The 20,032-nt window shown below is 39.2% G+C and overlaps 1 protein-coding gene across 3 annotated transcripts in view; it reads left to right on the forward strand.

The window, feature by feature from the left end:
• The window catches only part of LOC121298001 (plexin-A1-like), a 202,587-nt gene extending 187,279 nt beyond the window's left edge, over positions 1–15,308 (forward strand). For 2 of the 3 annotated variants that reach the window (XM_041224678.1, XM_041224676.1), the window contains 9 exons: positions 1,143–1,289; positions 1,666–1,825; positions 2,784–2,890; positions 3,605–3,701; positions 8,190–8,380; positions 10,388–10,557; positions 10,938–11,150; positions 11,857–12,007; positions 14,781–15,308. In XM_041224678.1, coding sequence (XP_041080612.1) covers positions 1,143–1,289; positions 1,666–1,825; positions 2,784–2,890; positions 3,605–3,701; positions 8,190–8,380; positions 10,388–10,557; positions 10,938–11,150; positions 11,857–12,007; positions 14,781–14,876 — 1,332 coding nt within the window. In that variant the 3' untranslated portion in view covers positions 14,877–15,308. The remainder of the gene's footprint in view (positions 1–1,142; positions 1,290–1,665; positions 1,826–2,783; positions 2,891–3,604; positions 3,702–8,189; positions 8,381–10,387; positions 10,558–10,937; positions 11,151–11,856; positions 12,008–14,780) is intronic. The other variant, XM_041224679.1, reaches the window with a different exon arrangement.
• The last annotated feature ends 4,724 nt before the right edge of the window (positions 15,309–20,032 follow it).

A 20,032-nucleotide genomic window follows, 5' to 3' on the forward strand; every position in this document is an offset into this window, starting at 1 on the left:
CTAAGCAACATGTGGCTTTTATAACAACCTACTTTATCCCAGATCTGGCAAACGGCCTTAATGAAGCCAAAATCTCAAATTAAAGATAATTTCAAAGACAAGCGTGTTATCGGAAAGGTCTTGGGATGATGTATGCATGTTCCTGCTCTTTACCAGCTGTCTCTTTAATTACTGCAGATGCTAACGAGTTGCTAACAACATATGGTGACAGAGGAAGAGTCTGCATGTTGAGCCAAAAGTGGAGTTCTATGTATAAAAAGGGCTTTCTTTTTCTATCTTCCGAGAACACTCAGCAAGGAAGGGCAGCAGCATTGCTTTTTTTCAGTAGAACTTCACTTTCCTGTTTGATATAAGGGTCTGTGGCATGTTTATGATTTGTACCTTACCCACTGGAAGGATGGTTGTCAATATTGCCTGGATTTTGAATATATATTATCTGACATGAACCAAGAAGTGAAGTTTAAGGTGTATCACTTGTGTAATGTGACTGGTTTTAAGGGAGCAAAGAATTGAGAAGTTTTACTCAATTTTTCGAATACTGTAGAGCTCCATCTTCAAAGTGAAACTACAGTTGTCCTGTATGTGGGCACCATTTTAGCCTTACTTTCAAAGTCTTGCAATATTATTAACATTTTACATGAATTGTCAATTCCTCTGCTTCAGTTGTCTTCTAATGATAATGTGTTTCTGGTTTCTAAATGGTCAGGCTTAACTTGGACAGTTACATTCTTGGGATATTTAAGATGTAATGCATTGTTGCTAATTTAGTGTTTGCCCTTTTTGAAAATCAATTATATATTATAATGTGTGGTGATGTTGGTTATGAGCTGTGTCATGGCACAACTTCAAAAAGTAGACAGGTTTATGTTTGAGATCTTTTGGAAGGTTGACATACTGTTGGTTTTAGATAGTAAGAGTCTGGTTTTATTCTAGAACCCCGTGTACAATACACCCTAATCAAATAATGTTTTCATCAAGTGTTGATATATGGATTACTAATGCTGTTTAAAGACTGACATGTTTCACCCTGTATGAGGGAAGAGAAGGCAGTCATTAGGAACTGAATTGCTGGTGGTGGCGCATGTAATCCAAAGACTAATTAGTCCTGATAATTGGAGGCATCTCTGTCTGTTTTCTCTCAGGAGTGTGCCGGAGAGCCTCTGTTCATGCTGTACTGTGCCATCAAGCAGCAGATGGAGAAGGGACCAATAGATTCCATCACAGGCGAAGCCCGGTATTCCCTGAGTGAGGACAAGCTGATACGCCAGCAAATCGACTACAAGACCCTGGTCAGTAGAATAGCGTTGACACATTGTGTCTTATTTTCATGCAGACAAACCTGATAGTAAAGATTTCTCAAGACGCCTTGAAAAAGTAAACAGATTATATCCCTTATCATGATCTCAGAGTGCTGCTTCCTTTTTGTGAAAGAACAGTTAAACAAAAAAGCAACAAGTTGAATTTAAGGACTTGAAAGTGTGGATTCACTTGTTTTGTAAAGTAGTTATTTCTAAAATATTGCTGACAACCATTTTTCATCAAAAAATCTTTCCCTTGTCGTTGGCAGTTCATCAATCATACATCATAAGCTCACTGAAGTCTTCAAAGATGTTTTCCCTTTCCCTGTGTTTGAGTGTCTGTATCCTTTCTCCCTCTCTCTTTCAGACTCTCCACTGCTTGAATCCAGAGAATGAAAATGCCACAGAAGTCACTGTGAAGGGTCTAAACTGCGACACCGTCACCCAAGTGAAGGAAAAGTTGCTGGACGCTGTATACAAAGGGATGCCCTACTCACAGAGACCCAAAGCAGGGGACATGGATCTTGGTAAGCCATGTTGAGAGTTTAAAACAAAAATAAACTTAGTTTACATTGTATTAGTGACGTTTTATAATTCATAGTAACAATAAAAGGGTAGATAATTGTATTCATTATAATTAGCATTAACCCTTAGCGGTCCATTTATTCAGCGCCTCTCGTGCACATCAGGTCCAATTTATTTTCACACGTGCTGTTTATTTTACTCGCACTGTTTAAAAGTAATTTTATTCAAAGTAAAACAGGTTTAAAAGGCACTGCTTATAAACAAGTCACTCAGTACTGCATCTCCAGCCAAGCCCCACCCCTTGTTCACTGTATTTATCACATACCTCTTCATAGTCGTGCATACTGATAAATCATCTCCTGATCACTTGTGTTATCACCAAACTCCTCAATAATACGATCCAAGTCATTATTTTGCTACTATAACATCTCTAAAAGCTTGACAAATGTCTGTGATATTCTTTGAGCGCTGGATGCGGAAGCAGCTATCTTGTTTGTTTATGGCTGTGTTAGGTCTGTGGTGCAGGGACGATGTGTATTGCTCGGATCCGCCCCCCTTTATTTTCGGCTTTTCTCGGCTCCTATTGGTCTCTCTCAGCCAATAAAAGATTTTCTCGGATATTTCCGGAGAACATACAACTAGAGACCTGTGCTTGACGTCTTTTTGGTGATGTCGGACCCTGTCCCATAAAGGGAAAATTGTAATGCCGTCCGACATAGGACCGCAAAGGGTTAAAGTTAATTGATAAGAAGAAACTCAGAGCGTCCTACAGTGCAATATGGAAGCAGGGAATGGCTTGACTTGAGACTGAACAAGAGTTTAGGATCAAGACCCATTTAATGCCTGTGTCTGTCTGTCCCGGGCTGAAATGATCTCTAGGTGGCGCTGAGTAAACATTTATCATCACCCTTCTCTCCAGAGTTAATTTCACACATTTCTCTGCTGATTTTCTCCCCCGAGCAGAGTGGCGGCAGGGCCGGATGGCAAGGATAATCCTGCAGGATGAGGACGTGACCACCAAGATCGACAACGACTGGAAGAGACTTAACACCCTGGCACACTACCAGGTAAGCCAGGGTGCTCACCCGGAGACTTGGGCTTATTGTGCACACCTATGAGAAGTGGACATTACTAGACATGCTACAACAGCTTATTTTAATAGCTTATTATAATACTAATCAATGACGATGATTTGGGCAAAATACACGAGTACTATATCTAGCTCAATATAACAAGAAAGTGAAGAAGTATGTAACGATTATGGTAAAGGGGGTAAAGGTCGATTTAACATCCACCTACTTTGGGTTTGTTTAACCATCTTAATCCTTAATGTATTATTTTTGTATGTTACAAATAATACACCAATTCCAAAGAGACAAAATGCATAGAAAGAGGTATGAAGCCCTGTTTATAAATATCTGTATCAGATGCTGCAAGAGAGAACCAAAGATAATCTTCTTCACAGTGGTTTCCAAATGTATATGGACCCTGACACACTAGCCCCAATAGCTTGGTCAACCAAATGTTTTGTGGTAGAAGTTACTAAAGCAACTAAAGACCTCTAAACCTACTAATGCTCTTCTCGTATCCTGAGGCAGATTACGTATTACGTATTTATAGTTAGAATATCTGGGATTGTTTTTAATTTATGTTTTTACATGTTGGGTGGGATTAAAGGGTTACTGCTAATTTTATTTAAACTTGAAATTGCAGGCTTTTTTAAATTTAGTTTTCCTAGATTTAAATACATTTATTGCAATTTGCATTCCCTTTCTCCTCAGGTGACTGATGGGTCTCTAATTGCTCTGGTACCTAAGCAGAACTCTGCGTACAACATCTCCAACTCCTCTACCTTCACCAAATCACTCAGCAGATACGGTAAGGCGCTTCCTCCTTGCATGCAATTATCAGCACTTCCATTTCCTTTTATTTATTGCAGTCTCTTGCAAGTGACATGAGCACAACAATGATGTAGGCATCAGCCAAAATGCTTAACTATATCTTTGGCAAATATGCTGTTTCAGTTAGCTGTGCAAAACCTGAACTAATGTGTTATTAGAAAAGGACTTTTAGCAAATGTGTTGCAATGAAATTGCAATGTTAATCAGTCATGGAAAACAATTCAGTTGCAACAGTTAAACATTTTGCATTGTAATGTGCGTTGCCCCTAGCAGGCTACTTCAGACGTGATTTATGTTTTGTGAGAATTTCCTTTCAGTGTTTGATACTCTTTGTTATGTTTCTGCCAATGCCCCATTTCCATAGATCTTACAATTATATTGCTGTAACCACTGGATCATGCGACATTCAAATTACAGTAATACTAAAAGAAACGGATACAATTATCAATTGTCATGTTGATCTGAGGAGCTCATACTTAAGCTTGTTATGTTAAGAGATCCCTTTCAAGTAAGAAATGTAATCTTTACTGTATGGGTATTTACCTCTTAAGACTTGAATAAGAATTATTAAAGGTGCTCGCAGAGTCTGTGACGCCTCTGATGGCATAAGAGTACTGCGATCACATACCTTAGTGCCATTTGTCCTTTTAAAGACTGACCTGACAGGAGAGCCTGGTTCAGATAAGTGCTTGTTGCCTATTTAATTTTTTCTCGCAAATTATTAGGTTTACACAAATGTTAAGCGATATTATATGCTGTGTTAGTATTACTAATTTTCCATATATTGGAAACTACAGCTTATTGCATGTTACATCCCACTGTGGCCTTGTGCCCGGCGTGAAGCCAGCGGCTTGAGCCGCTCCTTCCCAGGGACTTGTGCTCAAGCTCCGGGCTGCACAGCTCCAGCTGGAGTTAATTTATTTTCTTGTTTTTAAAAAACTAGACATTTATGTTAACTAATTATTTATTTACTGTTTTTTGTGGAGAAAGTTTTCTCTTGTGTATATATTTCAGCTTTTTACATATACTATGCACACACCTATGGTCTCAGCAGCATTGCACAGGACCAAGATATACACTTCAGTTGTTATTGTTTGCAATCTCATCCACGGTATCTTGTTGTCGTTTTAGTGAATGCTCTTGCATCACCATTGCGAAGGCTGTAAGTACCTCCAGCAAGCAGGCTTCCCTCAGTCTCGTGTGTGGTACTGACTGAGTGGTTTTGCCAGTGGTCTGTAGAGGTGGGCATCTCTGTACATTGCTACCCACGGTGACTGCAAATTGGTGGACCCATTCCGGACCAGTACTGAGGTCATTGACCCGCTCCGTTCCTGACCCGGTACTCTCCCGGTGCCGTTCTTGTACCGACCCGGTATTATAGACACCCCACCGGTACTGTACCCGTACCCATAACAATCCGACCCAGTACCATCCCGGTACCAACCCTGTTTTTACCCTGTCCTACACGACCTGCTACCAACGGTGCTCACGTCCCCGATCAGGTACCAAACCGGTCTAGTTCGGGTCTTCATGCGCCCGGTTGCTATTTATAAGCAGATTGAGGCAGCACCTGTAAATCTGTATATTGTAAACTGTATTGCTTGCTTGCTTGCGTGCATCCAGTCTGCCTAGAGTTTTGTGCACCTTTTCCAAGCGCACACTTGAGACATTCCTTTTCCACAGCTCTACAGTGCGCTCTGCTTCCCTTACACCGGCATAGCTCTTCTCAGTCACCCTCAGTTAGAGGTGGTGGTTTCCTCTGTTAGAGAGGTGGCTGCATCCTCACCCCATGGCTCTGTGCCAAGGGAAACCGGACGACACACCCGGGAAAGTAGCCCACGCAGGAAACAGTCTTCATGGTCTTCCTCTGGGGTCATCCGGCTACAGCTCCTGTTGTTCCCCAGTTGATGTACACCCTGTATAGGGTGCATGATAAGGAGAACCTGGGCCTGGACCATTTTCCACCTGTGGAGGCTTCAATTGCTGCCTTGGTAACTCTTATATGCCTTCCTACTGCTTGCTCTGCTCCTGCTGTATCTGGAGAAAATCATGCAGGAACAGGCCAAGGTGATCCTAGTAGCTCCTTGTTGTTTTTTTTTTACCCTGATGCAGCTCCTGAGCGGCCAGCCATGGAGACTGCCCAAGCGTATCGACCTGCTCTGTCAGGCACAGGGGACCTTATGGCATCCCAACCCATCGATCCTGCAGCTCTGGGTCTGGCCTCTGAACGGCTGCATTTGAGCCATCTGGGTCTGTCCAATACAGTTACTGACAAAATGCCAGAGCAGCGTCCACATATTCCCAGCACAGACACAAGTGGTTCATCTTTCAGACATGGTGTCTGCCTCTTTGGTTTGACCCCACGACTTGTCCCATGGCAGTTTTACACTGCAATTTTTGCAGGACCTGTTTGAGAGAGAATCCTCCCTGTACATTTAGGTCTATCTGGCAGCTGTTTCAGCTTGCAATGTCAAGATTGACAGTCTCCCCAGGAGCTCACTTCCTGGATGGGCAATATTTGAAAGGGGATCGGCAGCTTTGGCCACCTATGAAAGACATTTGTTCTTGCTGGCCATGCATTCAGCTGAGCTGAAATATTTATCATTCAAAGCAGCTTTTTTGCTTGCTATCAACTCTGCAAAGTGGGTGAGTGAGATGCAGGAATCTCTGTTGCAAAAGCCTGCTTAATTGTTAAGAGTAAAGGTTAGGCTCTGTACCAATCCTGCCTTTTTGCCAAAGATAATCTTGGTATTCCATGTCAACCAGTCTGTGGAATTGGAGGCTTTCCATCCACCTCCTTTTTAGTCTGACAGCTCCATACGCTCTGCCCAGTGTGGGCCCTGGCGCACTACATTGACAGGACAAAAAATTGGAGGCAGTCAGAACAATTTGTCTGCTATAGGGCTAAATCCCATGGTTAAGCTCTGTCTAAGCAGTGGCTGTCCAAATGGATAGTAGACGGGGACATGGGTTTTATGCCAGGGTGCAGCGGTTTGACTACTCCCCATATGTTTACTAGATTCCACAAACAGAATATCGTGGATCCTCAAAACCTTGGCTTTGGAACTAGAGTGTAAACAGTGGCTTCCCAGTCAACCATTACAACACAGATGAGTTCTCCCTTAATTCTTAACCCTGTTACTGGGGTTCCGTATGGTAACGCACAAGGCAGCCTCACAGCTTAGCCTTGTAACATTCCAGTCATTACGCAATATTCCTCTTGCGACCAATAATGATTACATTTCATACTTGAAAGAGAACATTAGTTTATTATCATAACCCTGGTTCCCTGACCATTAACCTTCAAGGTGCCACTGAGATCTATGAGTGCAGCACTTTTATGTCCTCGGGGGCAGGGCCATGCCTGCATCCCAGGCCTGCGAGCGGCTTTGATATAGCTTATCCTGATTGCGGGTCTTTAAGAATTAAATACCCATACAGTAGTGGTTACATTTCTATTTCAGGGAACCAGGGTTATATTAATAACCTAACGTTCTACTGAGTACTTCTTTGTTCTGAAATATTCCACTAAACCTGTAACTGACACTCATACTGTCCCTACAATATTAAAGCCATTCCAATCATGTAGTGGTATGACAACCATTAAGTCCAGCACTTACTTTTTGTAAAGAATAAAAATCACTCATTCTGTGACAGACACATATACAGTACAGAGTGCTTTTATGAATCGTGTATCCTTGTCAAAAGCCTACAAATCTCAGCTGTCAGAATTAGTTTTGTACCTTCAAGGCATGTTACGATCAATTTTCGGGTTGCTACAGCAACAGTGCCAGAGTGATATGGAACTGAAATTAATGGGGATATTTTCGTAAACTAAGCCAAGTGGGAGGGACATGCTTTTGATCCACGCAGGCACCATTGAAGTTCAGCTTCCATCACGTTAGATTGGGGAAAGTTTCTAAATTCACTCACAAACTCTGAATTCTTGAATTTCCATTTGATGAGACTGTTAGTCCAGTTTTTGCAAAGTGGAAGTGTGTGGGATTTCAACAAGTGGGAATGATATTATGAGAAGACCCTATTACATATGTCTTTGTGAGGTTATGCGGGCATCAGGCATGTTGTGTGACACTGATGTCTGAGACCACCATAAGAGATTATTTAACCTGCCTCTACAGTACAAATAGGTAATGTGAATATTCTGGCATAAAAGCAGCGTTACTTGACCATGTTTTGTAGCTGTTTTCCTATCTCCATCACACAAACAATACTTTAGTCTTTTGCTTCTAAATACTCTGCACTACATTGCCAATTGTATGTCCTTAGAAATTACTTTTAGCCCTGACCTAAGAGAAAAGAGCTTCTTAATGTTTGTGTTGCCTGTAACTTGTGCTACACAGATCTGTCCATGAAGATAATTGTTTGCGTCCCTGCTGTGACGGTATAAGGAGAGGACTTGCATGTACCTTTAAATGGAGACCTGTTTTTCTTTCCTTTGTTTCAGAGAGCATGCTCCGCACAGCCAGCAGCCCAGACAGCCTGCGGTCACGTACTCCCATGATCACACCCGACCTGGAAAGCGGTACCAAGCTCTGGCACCTGGTGAAGAACCACGACCACTCGGACCAGCGAGAGGGCGACCGCGGCAGCAAGATGGTCTCTGAGATATACCTGACGCGGTTACTCGCAACAAAGGTAGGCTGTTTTTTTTTTCTGCCCATTTCAGAAATAGGATTTTGGTCTTTTAACTCCATGTTGGACACACAGTTGGCCCCAATATGGCATTCTTAAAGCAGCTACAATGTTGTGCAATGGGGGCCATTCTCTCTCTCCCATATTTAGCAAGTTACTGTAACTGAGAAAAATAAGATTGTGTTACAAGCTTCTTGGGTGGTTTTCTTAAAACAAATATAAAAAATATTTAGTTTTTTGTTTTTTGAGTGCCAATAGACAGTGGGAATGGAAACAAGTGCCAAAATGAGTGGCTGGCACTGCATCAACTAGCCTGGCCCTCCATGTTAATCTGAATAAGCAACTTAGAAATTAATATACCCCGCAGAGAGCAGCCCAAGCACAATTTTCTTCCTGCGTCTACTCTGTTGACAAGGAAGACATGTGCTCCTGGTAACTGGAATGAAAAACAGGATCTCCAGAGCCTCTGTTCCTGCGTAGATTGACATTGTAATTTTAACCGATTCCCTGTGTCAGCTGAAACTAACCCGGGGAGCCTGCCCAATCAATGGCCTGTGACACAAATTAAACACTATTGTTTGTAATAGCCTTTATGAAGTGGATCTATAATATGGTCATCAATAAAACTCTTATTGTTCTTGTGTTGATTCCGGGGAATGGTATTAAGTCTGTTTGCTGGTAATGTACACTAGACCGTTTATTACCCCTGAATGGGTCATTTGCATTATTGGCCTCCAAGCTCCACTGGGCAATTTGCAGATGTTAAGTATCTAGCTGTTCTGCTTACATTTACTTTTTCTTTAGGCAAAAGAGAGACCCCAATGGCATGAGGGTTATTATTTTTCAGCTAAAACAGTTTAAATTGCCAGAAATATAAAACATACCCAGACTATCCCTACACACACAGATATACATATAATGTACATTGAAGTGTAAGTACTCTAAAAAAGTCTATGTATAAAGACCAAGCAGCTTCAAATGTCACTTATTGATCACTTGTCCCTCTCTTTTTACAATGTTTGCAATTATACCAAGGTGTTCTTGCTTCTTCAATTGTTCACTTTTACCTGGCTTTGAGATTCTCTGGAAAGCCTGACACTGCCTGGCTCTGAACAGACTTCCTCATTCCACTGAACTCTTTCAAACTCTGCCACCTACTCTACACACACAGACTGAGAAAGTAGTTGGGGCTGGCAGAGTTGTATAGTCACATTATTCTGAATGTAATGACGGAGGCCTTTCAGCCCCTGTACTTGGGATTTTTCGGACAAGCTCCCAGCCAGGTAAAGGCAGAGTTGGAGAAAAATTATAACTCAACGTTGGAACCCATAACCATTTGAAATGATAGCAAACACCATAAAATAGTAAGGGGAATGTACAAAAGCAATTCAAATTACTATTGAACCTACATGATCTTTTAATAGCTGGTGTACTAGGCAGTTGCACAGATATTACATTACAGAATAGTTTGCTTGAGCTTTTATATTACAGTACTAGAAAAGACATTTACATTTGCCTTATCTCCATACTAACATGGTTCCTTAAAAGTATGGTTCTGTCAGTAACCAGTTTTTCATTTATCCGCCCAGGCCGTCTAGTTAGCTCTTAATTTGGTGCAAAGTTTTACTATTATATGCTGGTTTTATTCAATTACTTGGAACTGCTCTGTAAGAGCTGATAAAACCACTTGCCAGATCTTGTAAAACAGGCGTTCCAAGGGACTGTGTGTGGTGGTAGCTTGTTTTCAACCCCCTTCCCTTCTCTAAAAGATTTGAAATTTCCACAATATCATCTTAAAATGGGGGATATAGTCCCATATTGCTATTTAGGATCCCTGTTTTAAATTACACCATTTTTAACAAAATTTGGAAGCTGTATTTTTATATTTGAATTAATATTTAAAACGTGGTCACAATACCTGTTTTATTTCTACACTGGTGTGTCTAGGGCATTTTAGCTCAGAATGGGCAGCCTTTGCTAATCTAGTCACTGTTTTTGTTGTCACCCCAGGGTACATTACAGAAGTTTGTGGATGACCTCTTCGAGACGATATTCAGCACCGCACACCGTGGCAGTGCTCTTCCACTAGCCATTAAGTACATGTTCGACTTCTTGGACGAACAAGCAGACAAACACCAGATTAGTGACTCTGATGTCCGGCATACATGGAAGAGTAACTGGTGAGTAGTTTGTTCACCCATGACAGACCAGTTTTTAATAGAGCTTTTCACCTGCTAGTCCACAGCAGTCCTTTACAGCCATCCAATTCTCTTGACATGTACAATGACACAGTAGTGACACCTGGTGGTCTGGGCAGGTATAACCACCAAGAATTTAGCAAAACACATTTATTCAAAGCAAATGCTGTTTTAGTAAGATGCATTAATTACTATGTCTATTATGAATGCATTTATTTTACCTAGTCAGATTAAATTGCACGTTTAAATATTAAAGATTAAAGAGCCGCAAGAGACAAAGAGCGGAGTCGTCTCTCTCACATCTCGTCTGTATAGATTGTCATGTTTGTTAAAACGGCGCTCAACACTGTGCTTTGTTTCAGCCTACCTCTACGTTTCTGGGTGAATGTGATCAAGAACCCCCAGTTTGTGTTTGACATCCACAAGAACAGTATTACAGATGCCTGCCTCTCAGTGGTGGCTCAAACCTTCATGGACTCCTGCTCCACGTCTGAGCACAAGCTAGGCAAGGACTCTCCCTCCAACAAGCTTCTGTACGCAAAAGACATTCCAAACTACAAAAACTGGGTAGAGAGGTATGCTTCAAATTGAATTGTATTTTTTTTTTTTTCTGCAATTTGGTTAAGGGTCTTGAAAGGTTTAGATTCTCATATTTAGGGGAAAGTGAGAATATTGTTGTTGGCGATACACAGGTTGCAAGCATCTCTTTATTCAATTGCCTGTTACAGCTCTGAACTGATAACTCTGTTACAGTAAAACTGTATATCCTGCCTGCATCTTTCAAAACTGAACTCTACTTTGGTTTGGAGAAGGCAAACATGCCACTGCATCAGTTTAACTAGGTTAGGCACGCATGCCATTAACACAAGCTAATAGACGGGTAATTGAATTTTAGCATACACAGCAATTCATCACCAGGGGTGGAGTTACAACTTCTGCTCCCTTCTTAAAGGCACAGCATCACTTTAAATAAGTGACCAATAGTCTTAATAAGCCCTTCATTGTGGCACCATACTCCTCAGGGAGGCTACCTATTGCTGGGAGAAGACTCTGTTATATGACAAATGTTTGCTTGAAATTGGGATTGCAAAATACTATTTCTGGCTCAAACAGCAGGCCATAAATGGGAAGGTAATGTGTAACATTTGCACAAGTAGCATATTATGAAATGCACAAGAGAACCAAAAAGAAAAAAAGATGGTCCCAGCGAATCACTTGTGAAGTAGGCAGCATTGATCTTTATTCCGCAGTTACTTCTAACCCATTATTATTCCACTGCAGGTACTATTCAGATATCTCTAGAATGTCAGTAATCAGCGACCAGGACATGAGCGCCTACCTGGCGGAACAGTCCAGGCTCCACCTTAGTCAGTTCAACAGCATGAGTGCTCTGCATGAGATCTACAACTACATTGTCAAGTACAAAGAAGAGGTGTGTATGTTCTTTGGTATTATAAGGGGTTTGTGCATTTATACTTACATGTATAGAGCCTGTTACAAGTTATCACAATTATCAAGTACCGTGAATAACGGCCCAATCAGAATCATCCAGGTCAAACTTAGCTAAAACTAATTAGAAAAAAAAAGGTGGGGGGGGGGGGGGGGGGGGGGGGGTCAAATAAGATGTAAAATTTGACTGAATCTCGGCGTAGTGCTATACATTGGTCACAAAGATTAGTGTCAGCTTATGACTTGCTTTGTACCTCCATTTTAAAAGAAGCTTTAGCAAAGTTTGCTATGGAAGGAGTTCTAGACACAAGGCTTTGAAAATGTCTGGGGAATGCTGTGACTTTCGGTTGCCTACTTGGCACAGTTTAAAATACTGGCAGCCAAGACACAATCCTTATAAAGTACTGGACCTTATTTTGAATACATGTGCAGCAATTTTATAGGCATGCGCATTTCCATAGCACTCTTGAGAGCTGAACTACCAGCCCTTGCCCAGCTCCTCTTTTAGTCTCTCCCTTCATCCCTGTCCTCCATCAGTTATTCCCTTTTAATGTATCGCATCTGCCTTCGTTTAATGGGTAACAGCCATTAAATGCAATTCTAGAGCACAGCCCTCACTCGCTGAAATTCAAAAGAAATTATAGAAAGAGATGATTATTCCATTATGCCGTTCTGTAATAGTGCAGCGGTGCTTGCGAAAGGAGACTGTAATTTATTCCCATATCTTGGTAATTGCTGCCTATTTGATGCACACTGAGATGCCTCCTTGTGTCACTGATGTCATTGGCCAGGCTGAATTTGGTTTTGAAATCTTTGAATGAATACTGTCATTTTCTGGCTCATTAGTAATGCATAAAACAAAGATGGTTGTTTTTATAGTCGCCGCATCAGTCGAGAGGAGTCCACATTTTGCCGACACCTTCCGTACGCCTTCATTTTAAAAATGGATTATTGGTGTTTGGAAAGGAGTCCATATTATGAATACATGTATATGTATGACATTATTTATTTATTTATTTATTTATTTATTTTTAGCAACGTGGAGAGAATTCTTGCAAATTAAGCCCTCTAAAGATGCGTACAAGTTTTGCATTGACACAAAAGCCTTGAATCAAGCCTATTATGTTTCCAAACATGTTGATATATGTATAAGTGTAACTATAAAATCAATCGGTCAATTCGAGATTTCTAAAGCAAGAAGTGGCTCAGCAGGCATTTAGTTCTAGGTCAACAGGTCTTAGTTGACCGGAGCACCCTGGCCCCACACAAGCTACCAGCACCCCCCAGTGAGAGGGCATTGGCTTGCTGGGGATGTCAAACCAAAGCTCCATCTGGCTTGCAAACACTGCTGAACTCTTTTCAAAGTGACTCTGGTGTCTTGTCCTTGTTTCATCCAAGACACACTTCACATACAGAATAAGCCATTTATTGATTTATTTTTTTCTAAATGACCATACAGTACAGTACAGCTATGGCCAAAATTGAGACATAATTAAAATTTAACATCATGTAATCAAAGAAACAAAAAAATTATCTAGCAAAAGTCTACCGGAAACCATAATAGTAGTACAGTATTTCAATTTGAAATGTCACTTGTCAGTTAAATTCAGTATGTTCACATAACATAATTATTTGACTTTATGAAGCAAACTTAGTTCATTCTATAGGGTAGGGTGATGCAAAACATTTGGATATAGATATGCATGCTCAAAATTATGCCTTGTCCAATTTTTTTTAAGCTGAAATGTCCTACACCAAAATCTTTTTCTTCAAATCGTTCTCCATCGGAAGGTTTATCTGTTAAGCTCTTGCTGCCACCCCTGAAAATCTGCTTCCCATTTATGAACCTATTTGCCAAACAAGCCTGCTTCTGATACTATTTGCATGTTAAAACTAATTTTAAAATTGTTCAAGGCAGTGCACAACTCTCCAAGTACAGGCAGACATATCGCCACTAGACTGGTATCGACACAGTGTGATTGAGTCGTCTCTCTCTCATTTCATCTGTATAAATATGCACCAGTTCTTTCAAATCATTGACTTAATGAAATGGTTAATATAATCTGCTGTTTGCGCACCCTACAAACCCAATGCACTGCTGTTCCAAGGGCCATTACAATCTCTAATTGGACAATATCCTCATCGAGCAGGAAAATAATCTGTTAAATGACTGTGTTATGACATTGATGGATTGGTGGGGAGATTAATCCGTCATCACAGAAGCCAAATAAATATCTTTCAGTAAGAGCTAATGGCAATATTCTCTTCTGGTAGGGTCTCGCATAACTTGAGCCTCAACTTTTTATAGTTATGTTATTTATATTTAACAATTCAGGAGGCTGTTGTTTAATACCTAACCAAGCTTGGAGAAGTAATTTATTGCCATGTACTGTATGTAGAAGCAGGAACACTCTTACTTTGATTAACATGCTAAATAGGTCGGTTCTTACAAAAGTGTTAGTCTCCACAGGCTGTGCTTATTTACCTTAGTCAGCAACAGAAAAGATTGATTCTAGCGCAGAGTCCAATTGATGGTTTTTGGGCCATATACTGTATGGCCCATTGGGCTCCACAATATGCATCTATTTAGCATTGAAGGCTGGACACTCACACTTTAATTATTATTATTTTTTTGCTCTTAAGAACTAAGAACTAAGAAATAAGAACTTTTGTCATCAATACGGCTCTTCCGGACAAAATGGTTTGTCAGCCTCCCCTTTAATGTTTTCTTTTCTCTCCCCCTTTTTTCCTTGTAGATACTGTCTGCCTTGGAAACAGACGAACAAGCCAGACGGCAGAGACTGAGGAGTAAGCTGGAGCAGGTGATTGACACCATGGCTCTTGGCAGCTGAAGCTCCACAGACATTGGACTGAAAGGAGAGTTTTTCTGAACTAAAAACTGAGGGGGGGGGGGGGGGACTGAAGCAGTGCATTGTGGAACCCGCAGGACTGGGCATGCGTAGCCTGTCTCAATTAAAAAACGTTTTGAGACATTTTGGGAAAAAAAACAGACTAACTTACTATGGACAAACATAAACATTGAAGAATCAAGAGAGAGAGGAAAGGAACAGAGGAGCAACAGATGTGTGGCTTTAGGAGCAGTTCGTCTGATCATGTGATGCTGTCACATGACAAAGCCTGGATGAGACTTTTGTTAACCTCAAGGACTTTTCTTTTTAAATGTACTTGACTGCCGTGACTCTCGCTGCCTCCTGCCACCAGTGTTACCGCTACATTTGCACAATTTACAAGAATTAAAAAAAAAAAAAAAAAAAAAAAAAAAAAAAAAAAAAAAAAATGCATTTTTAAAGAAACAAACTAAAAAAAAATAAAGAAGTGTTTTCAATTTAAATAAAATAATTAAATTGCTATTATAAGGAGTTCCATAAGCTTTGATATTTCCAAAAAAATAAAAAATAAATGTCCTGTGCCATGTTTTATTTGAATGTTGTTTAGTGCAAAGACATTTTGTTAGATGAAAAATGTACTATAATTTAAATGTTAACATGTCTAGTGACTGAAGAGAAGAATTAAAAAAAAAAAAAAAAAAAAATACAAAAAAAAAATGACAGTGGAAGTTGAGAGAACATGTAAGGCCCTGACTTTTGATAAAATGTAGGAATTGTAAAAGTAAAGTAAGTTGTACTGTATTTGTGTTTACAGCAGCTCTCTGCACTACGGTACTAGAAACTCTTCTTTGTTACATAGCAAGAACATTACCATCATGAAGGAACAAAAATGTCTGTGACTTTTTTTTTTTATCAGCAACTGAAAGTAGTTTTTAAAGAATGCTGTTGCCACCTTCACAACATTGATAAATACATAATTTAGTGCTTCATCTAATTACAGAGTAACTTATTTGACAGTCTCTCAGAACATCTTCATACTCGAGTAAAAGTAGCGCTCTTTTTAAGTTGTGTGTTTGTTTTGCATTTTCAAGCTGGTACACAGTACATTTTCCAGTAGCACAGTACAAGATGAGTCAAGTAGATTAACACAATGTGTGTGTGTATATATATATATATATATATATATATATATATATATATATATATATATATATATATATATATATATATATATATATATATATACACACACACACACACACACAAACAAGAGAATGTTTGGGAAGGCCAGGTGTTGTAACATTTGCTTTCCATTACTAGAAAACTATGAGAAACCACTGCTACATCTGTGAAAGATTAAACTTATGAGAATACTATCACCTGTGAATAATCTTCAGTCTAATTTGCTGTACGGTTATTTCAATAAGAAATTATTTCCCTTACTTTTCTCAGTCCTCAGCATTAGTTTTATTGCATAAGAATTTAACAGCCACTCTTTCCCCCACAGCAATCTAATGAGGTGACAGAGCATTTGGCTTATGTTTGAAAAGAAGGGGAAGATCCCAAAGGCGTATGATTGTTTCTCCAAATATCATACAGATGAGGTTGCAGAGTGCAGTCAAGACATAAAGAGATTCAGATTGCAAGTAGGATTATCTGAAGAGGACAAGCTCTGAGAGCAGTCTGCTATTTATCAGCTTGAGATTTAATAAGCCCATTAGCTGCCCATTATTAAAAGGATGACTTTCATCGCCATGGGTTAGGTCACATTTTGTGACTTGAAAGTCTGACACTGGTGGAGGTTTTCCTCCTTGCCTAAATTATGGCGAGGTTGATAGTAGTGAATTTTAGTTTTGCTTTAAAATGTAAAGCTGTTTTTGACCACTTTTTTTCTCCCCATTTTTAGCCTAGAAAGAGATGCAAGGTACACAAAGTTACACAAACAACTGGCACATGCTGGCATACAACTTCTGGTTTCTTTATTAAGGTCCTTTTGAAGTTGAGTTGCTTCTCCTTGGAGTCAATATATTTATCATTCTGCTTTTACTTTGAGACTTTAGAGCATATATTTGTGTTGTAAATGGAGATTGCTGTTATGTCTTGTGATTTTTTTAAACCCAGTAACTTCAGAATGGGATGCTTTCAAACAATACCACTCCCCAAAATATTAAATACATTTGGTTTTGGACCAAGCTTTTCTCTCAAGTTCCAAATGACCTACAATTCAACAAGTAGATAAAAAATGAGTTGATATCAGTTCTTCTGGAAAGGTTGAATGTGTGCCATAGACTGTGACTGATAGGCTTCTACAGAGTAAGGGGTGACAAGGGTGAGTCTTGGTTTGATATCGTATTTCAAATTAGATGAATGTAGTGATTTTATTTCAAGCCCAACTAGCCATGGGCCTTTTAGAATTCTTGTGGTGGCCATCTCCCTATTCAAGTAGACCAGATTTTAATTAGTTCACCGCCATTATGGTTGGAGACAAAGTAAACACAGCAAATTTATCAAGTCGACTTTGTGCTGCAAATCAGATTGAATGATGTCATCCATCATAAAATGTGTGGCTTTGAAAATGCAACATTATTGTGCTTTATGTATCGATATTACCTCCATAATATAAATGACTGTCTGCCATATTAAGCAGCAATAAAGCTTAGATGTTTGCTACAGCACCCTCTATGGCTACTGGTAATAGTCTTAGAATCAATAGTTGGTGCTCCACCAGCCTGAGTCAAATGGCTTTGCAACAATAGCCACACAAAGTATGTTTATTATTCCCCATATACAGTAAAACGTTTGTTTGCCTTTTGCTGGCCACCATCACTAAGTTCAACCTTTTTATCTTGAACATCGAAACTGGCATTGGGAATGCCTAGTTCACTTTTTTTTTTTTTTTTTTTTTTTTACGTAGCTGCCTATCGCATTGCAGAACAGTTTAACGATGGTAAAAAAAAAAAAAAAAAAAAAAAACCCTCTGGTTCAAGTTTAATGTTTCAATGTCTCAGGATTTATTTTGGAGGGCCTGTGGACAATTGCATGAATGATTTAGACTTTAGTAAGTATTACTCTTTGAAAGAAATTATTATAATAAAAAATGTAAGTGTTGAGGCAGTTCTTTTCCCATTTCATTTGTCACTACTATATAAAACAAGAGACTTAATGGTGCAGCTCATTTCATTGAACGGTACTAAACTATTGTGTATAATACAAGATCATCTGTTTTTGATGCCTTTTTAAATTGAAATGATTCAAAAGAAAGTACAATGCTGTTAGATTAACTGCAAAAGATATAATTCCATGGCAACTTTAACAAATACTGGTTTTCATGGTAGAAACAGCCTTTGTAGTAAGTAATTGTTTCATTTAATGGTAATGCACGGTTGCATTTGTTTTTCTTGACCACCTTCTTCAAAACTAATACTTAGTTTTGATATGCTGAGCATCAGCTCTGTCCAGTGTGCAGTATAGCACATCTCCCAAATTATGTTCACATTAAATATTCATAACCCTAAAATCATTACTTCTTGTTCTTCTCCAATGGGGTTTGATAATCCTACCTGAATCAGAATTTGGTTTCTAAGACAATTATTGTCTTGTTGTCTTCATATCACAAATGTAATTTGCAACAATGTGCATCCTTTCACTTGTTTTAATCATGTCTATTTGAAATTGGCAGCCCTTTTTAATCATAGGAACAAAATAAAATACATAACAAATGGATTTTATTACTATTAGAATAGTGGTTAAATATAGAAGATTGTTTCAGTCTTGAAGCAACTGTGACAAGTTGGCTGTTTAACGCTCAGTGTGTAAATATCCTGCTAATTCCTATTCTGCAGATTTACTACTTGTAAATAAACACATGCATCAAGGAGAGATTAAATTTTTTTTGCTAAATAAAGCATTTTGTCTGTCATTAGTTTTTTTTAACTTTTTTGGGGGGGGGGGGGGGGTAAATGGATTGGCCAGGTGGGATGACCTTGTGAAATTCAGTCTGCATATCTTTCAGCACTCGCAAATCCAACCTTATAACATGCTGAATTCAGTGATGGTTAAACGAATGAGATGCATATCTGATTATTTCATTTTGGCCTGTTCCAACCTTTGTCCATTTTTCAGGGAGCACAAAAAAGATACAATGTCAAATACATAGCTGAAAGGACTGTGTTTTAAAAGAAGTAGGCATCCATTTAGATGTACTGTAATTGATATTGTTGGTACAGTACATTTTCAACAGAAGTAGTATTTTAATTCAGAACGATATGACTCTGAAAATATGACCTGCCAAAAGACGACTGTGGACACATGGGCTGTAATACAGTACATACTTTTAAATCCAGAACGTATTGTAGCAGTATGTAAAATTCTCCATTAACGACCCAGCAGCAAAATCAAATCCAAATGTTACCCATGCACAGAAATGTAATTTCACTGGCAGTGTTACTGAATGATTCTGCACAGACCACAGCAATATAATACCGCAGCGACGCTGAGTGGTGCTGCTCAAATCAAATCCACAGTGATTTTCTTTTTCCAACTGTCGGTGAATTAACCAATCACATCCAAGCGATGGCCACATGTGCTTGACAGGAAAAACCACTGATGACTGTCCAAGCACCCTGAATTATTTGATCCTTTCAAGCTCTCCTACAAGGATGCCGAGATGAAAAGGAAGCCTAGTTAGTAAGCGGTAAACAAAAATAGCTATTCCCTCACAATGTCACTATCAAATTAACAAAGTGTATATTTGAGTAAACAGCCTACTGTGTGGTACTGACCACTACCATTCATTTTTTTTCTGCAATACTGTAGCAATAAAGTTGTTGGAGCCCGGTCATATGCATGATGGAGGTTGTGCATTTATTTTTTTATATTTATTTTTTTATTGAGAGTGAGATTCTGGCATTAAATCATTTAACAATGTTGATTAGACACTGTTCATCAGGTCAAAACAGTGACGGTTAATGACGTGACCAGTCTACAGCTATGGCTAAAGGTTTTGCATTGCCTAAAATTTTAGGATTGAGACATTATTTTTTTTTTAAAAATAAAAATAAATAATATGAACATAATTTTTATCTTTTACGTCTACCAGAAGCCATAATAGTAGCACACATGATAGATTTCAAAATGTTACATTTTTTCAGTTTGTCAGT

This window comes from Polyodon spathula, chromosome 23 (assembly GCF_017654505.1).
Source record: "Polyodon spathula isolate WHYD16114869_AA chromosome 23, ASM1765450v1, whole genome shotgun sequence".
NCBI lineage: Eukaryota > Metazoa > Chordata > Actinopteri > Acipenseriformes > Polyodontidae > Polyodon > Polyodon spathula.